This window comes from Ciconia boyciana, chromosome 17 (genome assembly GCF_034638445.1).
Source record: "Ciconia boyciana chromosome 17, ASM3463844v1, whole genome shotgun sequence".
Lineage (NCBI taxonomy): Eukaryota > Metazoa > Chordata > Aves > Ciconiiformes > Ciconiidae > Ciconia > Ciconia boyciana.
In genome coordinates this window covers 13,145,812-13,160,850 of record NC_132950.1, presented here as the reverse complement: position 1 = coordinate 13,160,850, position 15,039 = coordinate 13,145,812, and the positions used below count along the sequence as shown (strand labels likewise).

The following is a 15,039-nucleotide window of genomic DNA, read 5'->3' as shown; positions in this document are numbered from 1 at the left end:
TCCTGAAAGGCTGTTTGGGAGAAAGCAGAGATGATACTAAATTAGGAGGAGCTGTGGACTCCCTCGAGGGCAGAGAGGCCTTACAGAGAGATGTGGATAGACTAGAGAACTGGGCAGTCACCACCGTATGAAATTTAACAAAAGCAAGTGCCAGATTCTCCACCTGGGACAGGGTAATCCTGGTTATGCATACAAACGGGGGACGAGAGGCTGGAGAGCAGCCCCCGCGGAAAGAGATCTGGAGGTTTGGGTTATTGGCAAGTTGAATATGAGTCAACAGCGTGCCCTGGCAGCCAAAGGCCCATCCGTGTTCTGGGGTGCATCAAGCACAGCATCGCTAGCCAGTCGAGGGAGGTGATTGTCCCACTCTGCACTGCACTGGTGTGGCCCCACCTCAAGTAAGGTGTGCAGTTTCAGGGGCCTCAATATAAGGACATGGAACTATTAGAGTGTGTCCAGAGGAGGGCGACCAAGATGGTGAAAGGTCTCGAGGGCAAGACTTATGAGGAGCTGCTGAGGTCACTTGGCTTGTTCAGCTTGGAGAAGAGAAGGCTGAGGGGTGACCTCATCACTGAGGGGTGACTGCATCACAGTCTACAACTTCCTTAAGAGGGGCAGCAGAGAGGGAGATGCTGACCTCCTCTCTCTGGTGACCAGCAACAGGACACAAGGGAATGAAGTGAAGCTGTGTCAGGGGAAGTTCAGATTGGATGTTAGGAAAAGGTTCTTCACTGAGAGGGTGGTCGGTCACTAGAACAGACTCCCCAGGGAAGTGGTCAGGGCACCAAGCCTGTCAGAGTTCAAGGAGCATCTGGATGATGCTCTTAGTCATACGGTTTAGTTTTAGGTAGTCCTGCGAGGAGCAGGGAGTTGGACTTGATGATCCTTATGGGCCCCTTCCAACTTGAGATATTCTATGATTCTATGAAAGAGTACATGCACAAAAATGACAGAACACCAAATCCTCCTTTCCTTTCTTTACCTCTCATAGATGCCCTACTGTTACTTCTTTTTCTTTTATTTGTTAATTGCTGATGCTAATCAGATTGACAGAACAGCCTGGTCACTGTTACATGGTTTACAGGCAGCAGCACCAGAAAACAAGAAACTTCAAAAGTAAGTGCAAGAAGCCAATAAATGAGATCACCTATACCAGAGAAAGTTTTCTACCTACGTCCTACTAGTAATATACAGGCCAGCAAACATAAACTCTTATGTTCCCACTCGCAAGTTACGGAATATAAATGCAGTACTGTCATCCTTCAGGTAATCCAGTAACAGGTTCTTGTAAACACCACCTTTTCCTTCAAACAATTTGGAGATTTTGAAGCTGGCTGCCAGACTGGAAGGCAGGTTGATAACATCAATTTAGTAATAATCACTTCTGCCTCACGAGGCCTCTCTTAGAATGGACAGCTCACTCCCACCTTCCATCCCATCTTTCTAAGAGCTGGTACTGAAAACTATACACCATTTCTGCTTTTTTTCAGAGGCACAAAAAAACAGCAAAAGGTTTGTATCAGAATTCTCTTCTTCCAACTTAAAAATCTACTGGAACAAGCACAGATATCAACTTATGAACGGATGAAGTAATGGCATCCTTCTTGCACTCTTTTCAAAAGTGGGTTATACTTTTCCTCCAAGACTCAGTAAGAGATGCAAGGCTGGGATCTGATGATACAAACACATAATTGACCAGTTAGGCTAGAACATCAGCTTTGTGCTGTACAAACACACCAAAGTCGACCTCCTGCTTCAGTGTCTTTACCAAAACACTTGCAAGGGAGTCAGGACTAGCACACCACTGAGAAAGCCTCCATACTTGCTTCAGTGAGGCCAGCGATGGACACCAGTATGAAAACATGGGACTGTTCAATTCTTTTTTTCTTCCTTACATATTTAAACTTAAGAGAAAGCCCACTTACAATACCCAGCTCCCAGCATAAAGAACAGAAAAACTAAAATCTCAACCATGTCAAATAGGAATTTCCCATTTCCCTTTTCCATCCACTCCAAAAATGCATGAACATCAGGAGTTCTGATTACCTACGCAAGAGGTACAGGGGAGCAGCAGCTACCAAACCAACTTTAGAAGTGCCTAGAGAGCGAGAGCTTAACTATCACAACAACAGTTTGGGTAGTGGAGGAAGGGTTAGGGTTAGGGCTCTCCCCAGCACAAAGTCCATTTCCTGACGGAAGAGTCAGCTTCACCCTTGCTGTGGGACATGTTATCTTTGAGGAATGACAAAGGGAGGCATTGCTCACATGACAAACTGTCCATTCGGAGACCCCAAAGGCTGACATCAAATGCCAAACACAGCCAGAAAGAATATGAACTGGGATCATTTCCCTATGGATTGATTAATTAAACTGTTTCTTCTCCTCACTTCTTTATTAAAACACAGTACTTTCAGGTTGTAACACCTAGTGAACCTGTTTTGCATATGAAGCAGCACTGACCAAGGCAAATGAAATACCCCAAGGTCTCAACCATAGCTGGATCCCCTTGAAACATTCCAGAACAGCTAACAACCAGCAGTAAGATACTGACTTAACATGTTTAAACATGCATTGCATTCTCTAGAAAGTAAATGTAATTGTAGATAGACTACTGGAATAGAACCATTCTTTCCCCTAGTTCAGTTTATGGCTCTGGGTAAGAGGATTCTGTGATGATTTCTTCAGCCTGTCTCCACCTAACTACACAGAATGAAAGGTGACAAAGACAAGGCTGCAAAAGATCCCTTGCGCATTTGCAAAGAGTTTAGTACAATAAGGCTTTTGTACCGGCTAAAGGCTATACGTGATCATTATAAGATACTACATATAAACAACGTTATCTTTGGTTGCTTAATAGACCAATGACACTTACTGTAGAAATGAGGGAGTCCATTTCCCCATACCACTTTTCTTCTGGAAATCTATCTGAAAAAACTTGATTTGAAGAGCATTTTTGCAAGCCAATGACAAAGTAATAAAAACTTGGAAATACTTGTGTTAAACTCTCTTGGTACAGTGGGCAACCACTGTTTATCAACATTTTAGTCTCCTGCAAAATGTATTTTGAAGTCTGTTCTATGACTTAGCTTGAATATGGACTACATTCAGCAAATTCCAAGTGCCTTTTTTGTTCTCATTAGTCTGTGATCCATGCCTCAGCAACTCCAAAAATGGAGTCATCATGCTGACCTTCAAAGCATTTTTGAACAATGGATATTGACAACTCAAAAGAATATTCTATCAAGCACAGCAAGTGATCATACTCTCAAAGACAGAACCCAATAACATTTTTTGTATCAAAGAAACTACCTCATTTAAAATGTCTGAATCATCATAATTTTAGTTCTCTTTTTAGACAAAATTTGAAGTATGAGTTGGTGCTCAGAGTTACAATTCCAGCTTCACCTGGAATTTGCAAACATTGGTGAAACCCTCAAGACAGCTGTTTTAAGCACATGGTAGGAGACCACTGTAAAGCACAAAGGCAGCGTGGAGGAAAATCAGTAGAGGTTATTTTTCTTTTCTATTTCCAACTCTTCCACTCACTAAAGCTTAAGATTTCAATACAGCTTAAACAATTTAGGTATCCTATTCTCACTGAATACCCAGTGGGAAGAAAGCACCATCTCTCATTCTCTTCATGCCTAGATGTCTCCAATACACATTTAATTTTGATCCACATAAGCAGTTTATCACATATTAAATTATTGTCTCTCACTAAAAGTCTGTTGTTAGAGCATTAACAACTCAGTAACAGATGTCGTTCATTATCTATACATAGCAGTCACTTTTTATTTCAAGTAACAACTATAAAAAGGATAGCTACTGTCATTAGAAGCATTTCAGACTACATAGACTGCTCCTGACATTAAAAAATTAAGAAGTATTTAATGAAAGCTGTATTACATACTAAATCAATATACTTTACACACAGCATTCTGTGCTCAAAAACTAGGACTATTATGACCTTTCTTCCAAATATATTTAAAATGTAATATGTAAAATATTATACATACGCACTTACCCTCTTCCTTCCAAACTTTGGAATTCATCCTGCCACAGAAGAGCTGAGACAGCAGACAGCATTAGAAATGGAAAAATTATTGCACATACATTCCAATTTTGAAGTAGTTTATGTCAAAAAGAGGAATTAAGAGAATGGAGGCAGTAGACTGGCACAAAGAAGATTTGGGATTGTCTTCTCCATTCCAAAATCCCATGCATTATATACAAAGTGTTCTTGCTAAAGTTTGCCACAGCAGTAGCCACACAGCTAAACAGCATTGGCTAGCATATGGAATACAGCATACTAGGTCCAGAACTGTGATTGACAAAAAATGAGGCCCATTTCAGTTGGGCTTGAGAACTCCTGCTACCTACTATTCTAGGCAAATGCAGAGTGAGCAAAGTTCTGGGAGGGAAGGTTGCATAAGCCTTTGAATCACTTCAGTTTGACAGAAATGCAGAGAATATTCCAAGCATGAGGAGGAAGAGGGGCTTGATGGGAACATGGGATGCTTTTCAAAAATGAAGATTTAAGATTTCATCTTTCTTTTTTCCAAATCTTTCCAATTTGGGGGTTCTCAATTTATGTAACTTCCAGTATTCTTGATTTTAAGAGCCTGCATATTCTGAAAAAACAGACTTAAAAAAACCCCCCTTCAAACCAGACACCTCAAATTTATACTACTTAAGCAGTCAGTGTTGACTTTGGTTTTTAATTTGATAGGGGTTTTTCACCAAAAAAGTATCTAGACTAACTTCAGTGAACTATGAGACTCCTTTAACATGCATGAACTCAGGAAGAGGGTATCTTTCCTCACATTTCTGAAGCGTTGTGTGAATCTGGTACAGTAATAAATTACTGCTCATACATTAGTATCATCATCCACACTAAACAAAATGGGAAACATACCATATGTTACAAGAAGTGATGACACTCTGGATAAACTCACAGCACTTTGCACTGATCAACAATAAAAGTATTTTAAATAAATTTTGGAAGCATCAAAATATTGAAACTGGTATTGTCATGATATGACAATGTCTACTATGGAATAACTCAATTCCAGCATCAAATCTCTCATCTGACAAAAGACACTGCACTGGCTTTAAATTACACAGCTAAGTATCTGTAACCAAGAATAGACACTATCTATCTGTTTTAGGCAACAGCTAGAAAAGATCTGTGAACAGGGAGGTTTAGAAGACTGTTGCATACAGTTTGCGCAGAAATATCTGGAAACTTTAATACCTATATTTGTCTCTTGGAAAGTCCTGTAAGCAGAGAAGGCAACGGAAGACACTGTGGAGTCCATAAATCTAATATACTACAAACACCAGGGACAAAGAGCTGCTCTAATGCCACAGATGCAGGAGCAGCACTAGCAACATCAAGCTCTTGGATCTCTTCCAAACGGATGGTAAACCATGTATTATCAGTAATGAACGTATAACATGGAAAATAACATGCTTACAGAAGTGCCTTACACTGATGTTTAAACTCAGGGCGGGGCGGGGGGAGGGAAATGACACCCACTAAAAACTGAGGCAGGAAAAAAATAGGTATCGACATTAAGACATTCACAAGCCATCTTTGCAACACAGCCTTTTCTTAAAATTCAGGTACTGTAGTGAATGAGGGTCAGCATCCTCACACCTCGAAAGGCTTTTTGCTAAGCACAATAGAGTTTTACATCACACTGTTGCATTAGAGCACAAACACACTGAGGAGCGTTGAGACCTCCCAAACTTCCACTTTAGTTCATTGGCAGCATTTCCAAATAATATTCAAGCTGCTCAGCAGAGCATTTTAAAATTAAATAAATGAGACTGGCAGATGTATTTTCAGGAGAGGAAGGTGCAGCAAATTAAGAGCAGCTCTAAATTAGCAGAGAGCTACCATAGCCTCCTTCATGAATAAGAATCTTGAGAAAGCACACGCAGAGCCTGGCTTGAAATATATACCACGTAACTGTTGGCTTCAGCTTTATATGAACATAGCAATACAGAAGACAGTGCCATAAGGCTGATTTTAAGAAGGCAAAACTAATGACAAAAGTTTTTAAGCAGACTAAATAAACTCATCTGGAGAAAATGAGGCAGCTGTACTCACCACCACCTCTTCAATCTTCAGCAAAGCTGTCAGCAGGCTTTTGACTATAACATCTGCTACAGTTACACACTTAGGAAGCAAGAAAAAAAAAAAAATGCCCTCACAATCCAAATCAGAAGAAATGCCCAGATAAAGAAATTATGGAGAAGGTATGTTTCTGTTAGGTCAGATTCTCATCTGCTGGACTAGTTTAAATCCAGAATAACTGTTGAAGTGAGAGTTCATTTGAATTCGAAGTAGGTCAGAAAGTGGCTACAGGATCCCCTGCGAACAGCAATACTATCATTTGCAACTTATCATAAACATGACATCAACTGCTAACTTCGCTTCTTTTGAGGGAGTCCACAAAAAGCCTGAAATCACCTCCCAGGTACTTTAATAATAACCACCATCAACAGCTTCCTCTTAAATACCACTCTAATATCCAGCCACCTGCCAGAAAAGATTTCTCATAGTTTACAAATGGAAAAATGGAAACCTAGAAATAAAATGAATAATTTTATATGACTCAGAAAATCAGTGCCCTAAAATAGACCGCATGTACCCACAGTCCGTCTATTTTTTACCCACTTCCTCATACTGCCTCCTATAAAGAGTCCAGTGCCCACATGAGACCAGTCTTTAAGTCAGTCACACCCTTCTGTCATACGGTGTGATCCAACATGATCAGTTTTGCTATGTCTTCTCCACATTATTCCTGAGCCATACCTATAAAGTCTTTTCTACCCCTGGAAAGGACATCTTGCTAACTTTGTGAGGTGGTATGAGTAAAGTGCTGAATGAGAACTTGTACCAGAGGTCAAATGCTGTAGGGAACATTTCTGTCAGTCCACAGGGCGTGGATAAAAGGCTCACAATAAGTATGTAGGTGGAAGCTTAGATACACTAGCTTTGTTTTAACTTCCACATGTATGGATTGCTCCTTGTGCTCTGCTTTGCCAGCTGCTCCAGCCAGTAGGCTCTGTGCTGAAATCAGAGCTGCAAGTTGCTAGACTTGTCAACAGCACATAAACTCCTCAAAAAGGGCAGGGAAATAAAGAGAGCAGGTTTTTTAGCACAAAATCAAGATACCAAGAACAAAATTAATCAAGGTAACAGGGCCACAACAAGAAGAAAAAACCTTAAATTTGTCTTCATACTAGTGGCTGGAGTCTAGGTTATAAAAAAGAAGAATTGGAATTGTTCATTTAGGAGCATGAATGCAACCTAGTTTGCAGTACATGGACCCAATGAGAAAAGTTGCACAGCAACTGTCAAAATAAATGCTTATAACCTGTTTAGGAAGCAGTACATTGACCAAGGGAGGGGAGAGGCATACTGTCAAAACCAGTATTCCCTGCTTCTGCACCACCACATGAAACCAAAACTAACTGAAATGCTTACCAACAATGCTCCAACTTCCCCCCCAGACACACCAAAACACACAACAGTTTCTGTTCTTAATGCACATGCATCCTTCTTCTACACTTCCACATTTATTCACCAACTTCAACAAAAAATAGCAACTTCCACAACTAGCTGCTTTGGGTATGACCTCAGACTGAGACTACCTTTGTCCAGTTTCCTACTCTCATTTTGCTTAGATCTCCTGTTGCTAAAGCCAAATTGTGCTTCTCTCATGACTACATCTGGCTGCTATTTACATCACCAGGGGTCTGGAGTGGTAAATGTGCTGTGTTTTAGTGGCCTGACTAGCAAAGCCAGTCTCACTGCAATGTCAGTACATGCTGCTGTGTTCTGTCCTCATTATCAACTTTTGCTTCATGGTCTCAAGTGTCAGACATCAGGGAGTATCAACTAAAAGGCAGGTTAGAGGATTTTATTATTATTTATTCACATATTGGAAGATACACATTTGAATACACATGACTCTTCCCTCAGCTTTGCCCTTCTTCAACCTAATTTTCTAGAAGTCATAGTCCTAGAAACATGATGAAATTACAACAATTTCACATTATGGACCCCGTTCAGAGCAGCACCCTATACAAAAGCCTACAGACCATTCCTTCTCAAGAAAGCACAAAACCTCCCATTCATATCAACAGCTTGCGAGCACTTCCAAGTCCTTTCAGCGTTCACCTGACAGCAGCTGGCAGATGACCACTGCTCTTGGCAGCTTGTGGCACTACACAGACTTTATGGCCCCTTCAGAAGCCCAAAGTACGTATATTTGCAACTTAATGCAGCATCTACCTAGGTTGTAAATACACACCAGGAAAAACTACTTGCATACATAGCACACAGTTCTCCTGCCCAAAGAAAAAAAAAAAAAAAAAAAAGAAAACCAAAACAACCCACACTGAACAGCCTTATATTTTATGCTTCGTTGCTGTGCTGTGCAGCAACTGTCCACCTGCCCTTTGGTGTGAATTCAGCAATAATTTTCAGTAGCTGAAGCTCTCTTCCCACCTTCCAGACAAGAGGCAAAGCAGCATTAACTGCAGGTTTTCAGACCATGAAGCATGTAGTATTGGGTAAAGCAGAGCCATTTACCTTAGCAGGACTCAATGCACACAGGGCAGCAGTGTCACAGTAGCAAAGTGCCAAGAAAAAAATGAAAGAGCTTAAAACAGCAGCAAATTCTGAATGGCAAATAAACTATAGTGTCCTGGTGATTCCCTTCAGCTGTTGTTACTGCCTGGAAGTTGATACTGTCCACAATTATCTTACCGTATTGCAGTACATGCATTTAATGAAACCTAGCCATAAGCAGCCCCATGGAAAGAAGAGAGACTAGTATTTCCTCAGCAAAAACCCTGGAGACAGATATTTCATCCTGCCTGCTCCTCACTGCCAGGATCTGTGATCCCCTGTATGATACAGAACACATTTCTGTGACCCCCTGAAGGCATTTTCTGCTCCACAGTAACATCTCCCATTCAGTAGTGCCTCCTCCAGTCTAGAGCTTTGACACAGGCAATATAGATTCTACCTCAAAAATGTAAGTAAGATGGCAGACAATGCATCAAAAAGGAAAAAAAAAAAAAAAAAAGAAGGAAAAAAATAATGTCTACCAACCTGAAAGCAGTGATACGAAAATGACTTGTGTGATGACAGACTTGATGAAAATGACCCAGCTGTAAGCGATGTCTCTGGGAACATGGACAGTACAGACCAAAGATCTGTGAATCTCAGCTCCTTCCTGCTATCTTAATCCAAAGGCAGCCACCTCCCCTAAAATTTCCACTTGTTTTTTCATTTAGCAAAGTCACAGTTCAGTCAGCAACACCAAAATGATATCCTGACTCTCTGATAGAATGGACACAAGCTCCTGCACCCCTGCTCTGAGGGCAGTAAAGATCCACATTTGCCAACTAGGTGTACCTAAGTCTGACACTTGAGGAAATGGCAGCCAGACTTCTGCGATGGTGTCAAACGCAGCAGTGTAAAGTCAACATGGGGTGCGCAGGAATCCCTATTTAGGGCTACACAAAGGAAAGAATTCAAGAAAACTCATTAGATTAGACTGTAGTGGACTTCTCTGGCAGTCCCTCGTCTTCTACACAAACATCTATTCTTGCATGTCATAGCTTTTAAAAATACAAGCAAAACTGAAATCAGTCTTTTGCATACAAACATATTAGTTGGGAAGAGACTTGATTCCAGCAGTGATGCGGCTTTTCCAATTTCTATAACTTTTACACTCCAAACAGGTTAGAATTCCAGATGTGCTTGCTCTTCCTTGCTTTAAATGGTTCTGAGTGAAAATGTTCATGTTACTCATTTTAAACACAGAAATCCGAGGCCTGAGTCTTCTGTGAATTGCACTTATTTGTTTCCCATGGTTCTTCTCAATTTCTGTCAGTATAAAGTACGAAGGAGGAGGAGGGAGCAGCCTGTTTGACAACTGCATGTAGGATTATTTTTCATCAGGTTTTTTCTTTCCTTTTTGACAAATCAAACAGCAGAATGAACTGGTGCACATCCACTCATTTCCAGAGAGCTCTCCTGACACACGGCAAGTATTGGCCCTGCCTGCATCCCCTCCCTACAACTCTTTAAGAAATTTCTCTTTCTTTGTAGATATATATTTGAGAAATGAGAAGGCGCATCTCAAACACTGATTTAAGACATGACATTTAGATTTCTCCCATTTTCTTATGGAATAAGATTTGGAAATCTGTCCTAGAAATTATTTCTCCTCAAAATCAATCCAGACAGGCTGCTTTTCATAAGCTACTCACCTAGATAGCCTGCAGCACCTTTTTATAACCATGCTCTAATCCATACGTCAGCCCTAGAATCCCAGGACACATTTGGCCCAGGGAGCCACACACTACTGTTACAGTGCTGGCCTCGTTTCAGTATCACTGTGGCTAAAATCCTTCTCTCCTTATTGCTCAGAAAAATTAAACACATTTGTCAAAGGCTGTAGAATTTACCCTTCCCAAACAGCACTACAATCTATAATGCTTCAAGGGTCAAATATTCAACAACAGTTCTCAGACAAGTTGTAGTAGCCAATCCACAATCAGGTCAAGTTAGCTAAAGTTTCACAAGTGAGAATACAAAGATTACAACATCTAAAATTATGGTCATAAGTAATCAGTGAAAGCAATTACTTATTGCTTGTGACTATGAAGTGAAACTCTCTGAATGAGGCTTTGAGTAGTCATACAAGTAAATGTTTGCAAATCTGGCCCTAGCCTGTCAAGTAACAGTATTCAACCCCAAACCCCTATTGCTATAGTCAATCCTGTGGACTAGGCACTAGGAGAGATGCAGCAAGTCAAACTGAAGCACAGTGGTCATCATCTTATTTAACATGGTGCTTTCTCCCTACAGTGACAGCTTTTCACAGTGCCAAACAGATTCACTTCACTTTGAGTATCTGCAATGCAGAACAGCATCTTTGACACTGATTTTCATGTGTGTCACAGGGCATTGCTTCTACCACATTACGCTTCAGTTACTTAGCAGAAGCATACAATTCTGCCATAGCTAAAGCCCCTTCCCAAGAGACCAGAATTCCTCCTGATTGGCAAAGCCAAACCAAGCTTGGAGACCTGATCAACAAGAATGTAGAAAGCTTTTCTGTACTGGTGAATTCATTTATTGTTTACTAGTTCTCTCAGTGCAAGGAGACTTCCATAGACTGAGATGGACTTCAAGGACATGGATTTTCATGAGACATGATACAAATACCTTGAGATTTTGGTTTTGCCTCCAAAACACAAGATGACTAGCTGTCATTCTTATGGTTAAAAAAGCAAATAAAATATGTATCTACACACACGCCACACACAGCCTCTCCCCCAAAATCTCAGTTACAAATCCACATCATCTTTGTACGTATGACAATTTACAGCACTCATAATCTGATGTTAAATTCCCATAATAATGAAGCATCCATCTGGCGAAAGAAAAAAAAAAATAAAAAAAATCTAAGTGCAAGGATCATCTGAGTACCAGCTGCAGTGTCTGTGTGCCTACCCACCGACAATAAAGATCACAGGGACAAATCAGCTTATAACATCCAAATTTCTTTCCTCTCTCTGCGCAGACAGCTGAAACATGCCTGTGCTAAAAGTCTCTTTCAGGTAAGATAGCCGTTTGGTTAAGAACAAAAAGAAAACAATCAGTGTTCAGCAATGTGTTTTCTGAAACATGCACTCACGTGCATGCACACACACAGAGCTCAGAGCTCTTCACTCAGAGCTCTCAAATCCCTCTTCAAATAGAGATGGGCTGCTAAATCCCAGCTCAGAAGTGCAGACCTGAGCTGATTTCAGGCTAGGCATGAGCTGGTATTGTGACATCAGACAACATATAGTCGGGCTTTGTGCCTCAGCCTACCTATAAATTTTTTAAAAACCCTCTCACTTATTTACCATTCTGGGTCACTTATTTCTTTACTCTTCTGTGGATTGCTTCTTGATTCTCAGATATAGAACCCTCTACACGAGCCAAGTAGTTATTACTGTAAGCCTAGCTGTACAGGAACAGGGAAGAAAACTGGTATTTGATGCGTATCTCAGACTTTGAAAAGGCTCTGAACTGAATATACACTTTATTGATACAGGCAACAAATGAGGGAATTTTGTTTCCCGGAATATACTTAAGAGTGTTCTAAAAAAAAAAAACAACACACACCACCACCCCCCAAAAAAAACAACAAAAACAAAAACCACAACAAGCACCAAACCAACCTACCATACAACATCCTTTCAAATTAACATCTGCATCTCTTTTTCTGCACAGTGGCTGTAGCATACTTGTACAGCCAGGGACTCATTTCTAGCTGTGGTAAATCAAGAGGATGCAAGCATGTTTCTGAACGAACATGAAGTCCACAGTTAGTTTCACAGATTCTAGTGATAGAAGGATCCATTAAATCATTTCACCAGACTTCCTGAATAAACCATATCAAATAGGTTCACCCTGAACATTATTCTAATATCTGTCTCCATTTAGAACTGCCTGATTTCAATGGACAGCTGTACTGTTCTAGGCAAGGCCAGAATTTTGTGCCAAGTTTTCAAATTCCATTTTATTTTGAAAACTTTTCTTCCCTTGTTTGATTGAGGTTGAGGCTGTTGCCTACGGGGCGGGGGGGGGAATCTAACTCTCATGTAAGCAGCTTGTCTTTCAAGTTTAAAGTTCTCATAAATTTTATAGCTACAGTAGGCAATTTACAGAAAGGAAAATGGAAAATAAGTGGTTCACCATCAGATAAAGTCAGCATCATTGTCAGGGCAACTGGCAGATAAACTGAAGTCGAGGCATCCTGGACCCAAACCTGTACTTTGAATAATACACAGTAATCATGTGATTAATATTAATTATGCCTCTGCAAAACCAGCTTGTTTAGGAAAATAATATTGCAAATTCAGCCTCACAGAAATAAATCACCAAGTTATCAGTGAAGTTGCTTCAGAGCTTCCAAACCATTGAAAGCACAGAGCTGACCCCCCCGCAAAAGTTGTTTCATTTTCACTGCCTGCCTCCTATCCTCTGCATTTTTAAAGCAACTAAAAAGCTCCTGACGTAACAACCCCTTCATGCTGAATTTCAGCTCAAGCTTATGCCAGCATGAAAACACAAGAGTCGGTCGTCAGCCATTCCTGCAACAATTCCACCCACAAAGAAAATTAAAACATGCTGAAATACGAAGTTCAGTGCAAGACAGCAGACACTGAATGCCAAATACTGCCTTAAAAACACCAACTGCCATTTGCAATACCACCATGCATGTCCAGACATCAAATCAGCACACTGCAATGAGACTGAAGCCAATGCAGTCCTATAAAAGAAAATTAATTTGCTCAGAAACAGGCCTCATTCAAGAAGAACAGAATGTTGGGAAGGGAGAGATTTTCTCTCTGTACCATAAATATCAACAGAGGGAGAAACTGACTGACAATCTTAGCCATGCAAATGGTTTTGCACTTAGACATCAGCAGAACGTCTGCAGAGTGTGCTGTTAATGAAGCAACCAAACTAAAAATAAAAAGCACATCCAAACCCAAGCCAAGTTTCCCATGGGACAGTTGAGTTTTCCACTTTGGATTAGGTTTACTTTAAACTAGAAGTCTCAAAAAATATTTGGGGGGAGGGAAATCCCTCTTCTTTTCATAGAATCACAGAATTGTTCAGGTTGTAAGACACCTTTAAAGATCATTTAGTCCAACCCCTCCTGCCGCAGGCAGGGACATCTTTCACTAGATCAGGTTGCTCAAAGCCATAGGGACTGCTCTGTACTTAATTACTCCAGTTTGCTACAAAAGCCAAAGGACATTCAACAAGTTTATTCCATCATCCTTCACTCCTGACTTCCAGTTAACATGAAGAGGTAAGGACAGCTCAGTCTGACCTCAACAACCTACACTATGAAAGAACCTACCACTGGGTTTCATAGTAGTAGCAGAATTAATCCTCCCTTGCTGATTATTCTCTTCAGAAAAGCAAATGAAACATATCAGAAAAGCATTAGGTTTGGCTCCTGCAAACAAAACCAAAAACAGAGCCCCTGTCTCCCACTGTAGGTGGGAGGTTGTGTGTACCTACAACCTACAAACTTTACTCCCACTTCAGAACAAAACTTGGCATGTTAAAGAGCATGCCAAGATTCAGGGTCTCATCGGATGTTGTAGAGAGCAGTGCATTTTGGATTCACGCGATTAAATCCACAAGCATTTAAATATTGCTTCTTCTTGAACAAGCAGAGGTCCCAGTCACTTCAGTGAAAGTTTTGCCAGAGTAGACAACCTAGGCCATTGGTTTTCAAAGTTGGCCATCAGTAACACAGACACTCATGGTCTTCATCAGGAACTGTAAACAAGAGCACTCCAACTGTAACATCATATACTACCTGACCTTTAAATAAGCTGGGCCCAGGAGACCCCAAGAAGCTCTGTACTGCTGTAGTCATGCTGCTTCTGATGCCAGATCCAGTTCTTGGCAGCTCGCTCATCCACCCCAGCACTTCACCCATCTCCTGTAAATTTAGGCCCATTCAGAAAGCCTTGAGAGAAGATCCGATGGGTTTTTTCAGACCTCAGTCTGAAGAGGACAATGTTGTCAGTTCATCCCCAAAGGAGCTTAGTTACTTGCTGCAAAACTGGGGAAAGAATGGGGAGGGGAGGACAAAAGTGTGTACTGACCTCGCGCATCGAAGAATTCATCATCAGAGCTCTCCACAGAGTCTTTGAGGACGTTCTGCATGTGCCACTGAGCACCACTGAATCGGCGCGGGCCAGCTGGAAATACAGAGACACTCATATTAACCAAAGGGAATGCTCACCTCTGCTCCAGGCTTAAAGAAAAAAAATACATTAACAGTTTGTGCAGATGGCTCAGGAAGATCATTTTGGTCAGCGCGCATACTTCAATCTCAACAGACAGACAGACAGAGTTCTCAGGATGGCACAAAAATTACACCTCTCGCTTCCAACTAACAAAAGTGATTAAAACAAGTTCTTGTT

The 15,039-nt window shown here is 40.9% G+C and overlaps 1 protein-coding gene across 1 annotated transcript in view; it reads right to left on the bottom strand.

Moving 5' to 3' along the window:
• The window catches only part of PITPNM3 (PITPNM family member 3), a 114,896-nt gene extending 100,060 nt beyond the window's left edge, over positions 1-14,836 (bottom strand). The window contains exon 1 of the mRNA XM_072882015.1: positions 14,719-14,836. Within this exon, the coding sequence (XP_072738116.1) occupies positions 14,719-14,836 (118 nt within the window). The remainder of the gene's footprint in view (positions 1-14,718) is intronic.
• Positions 14,837-15,039: the final 203 nt, after the last annotated feature.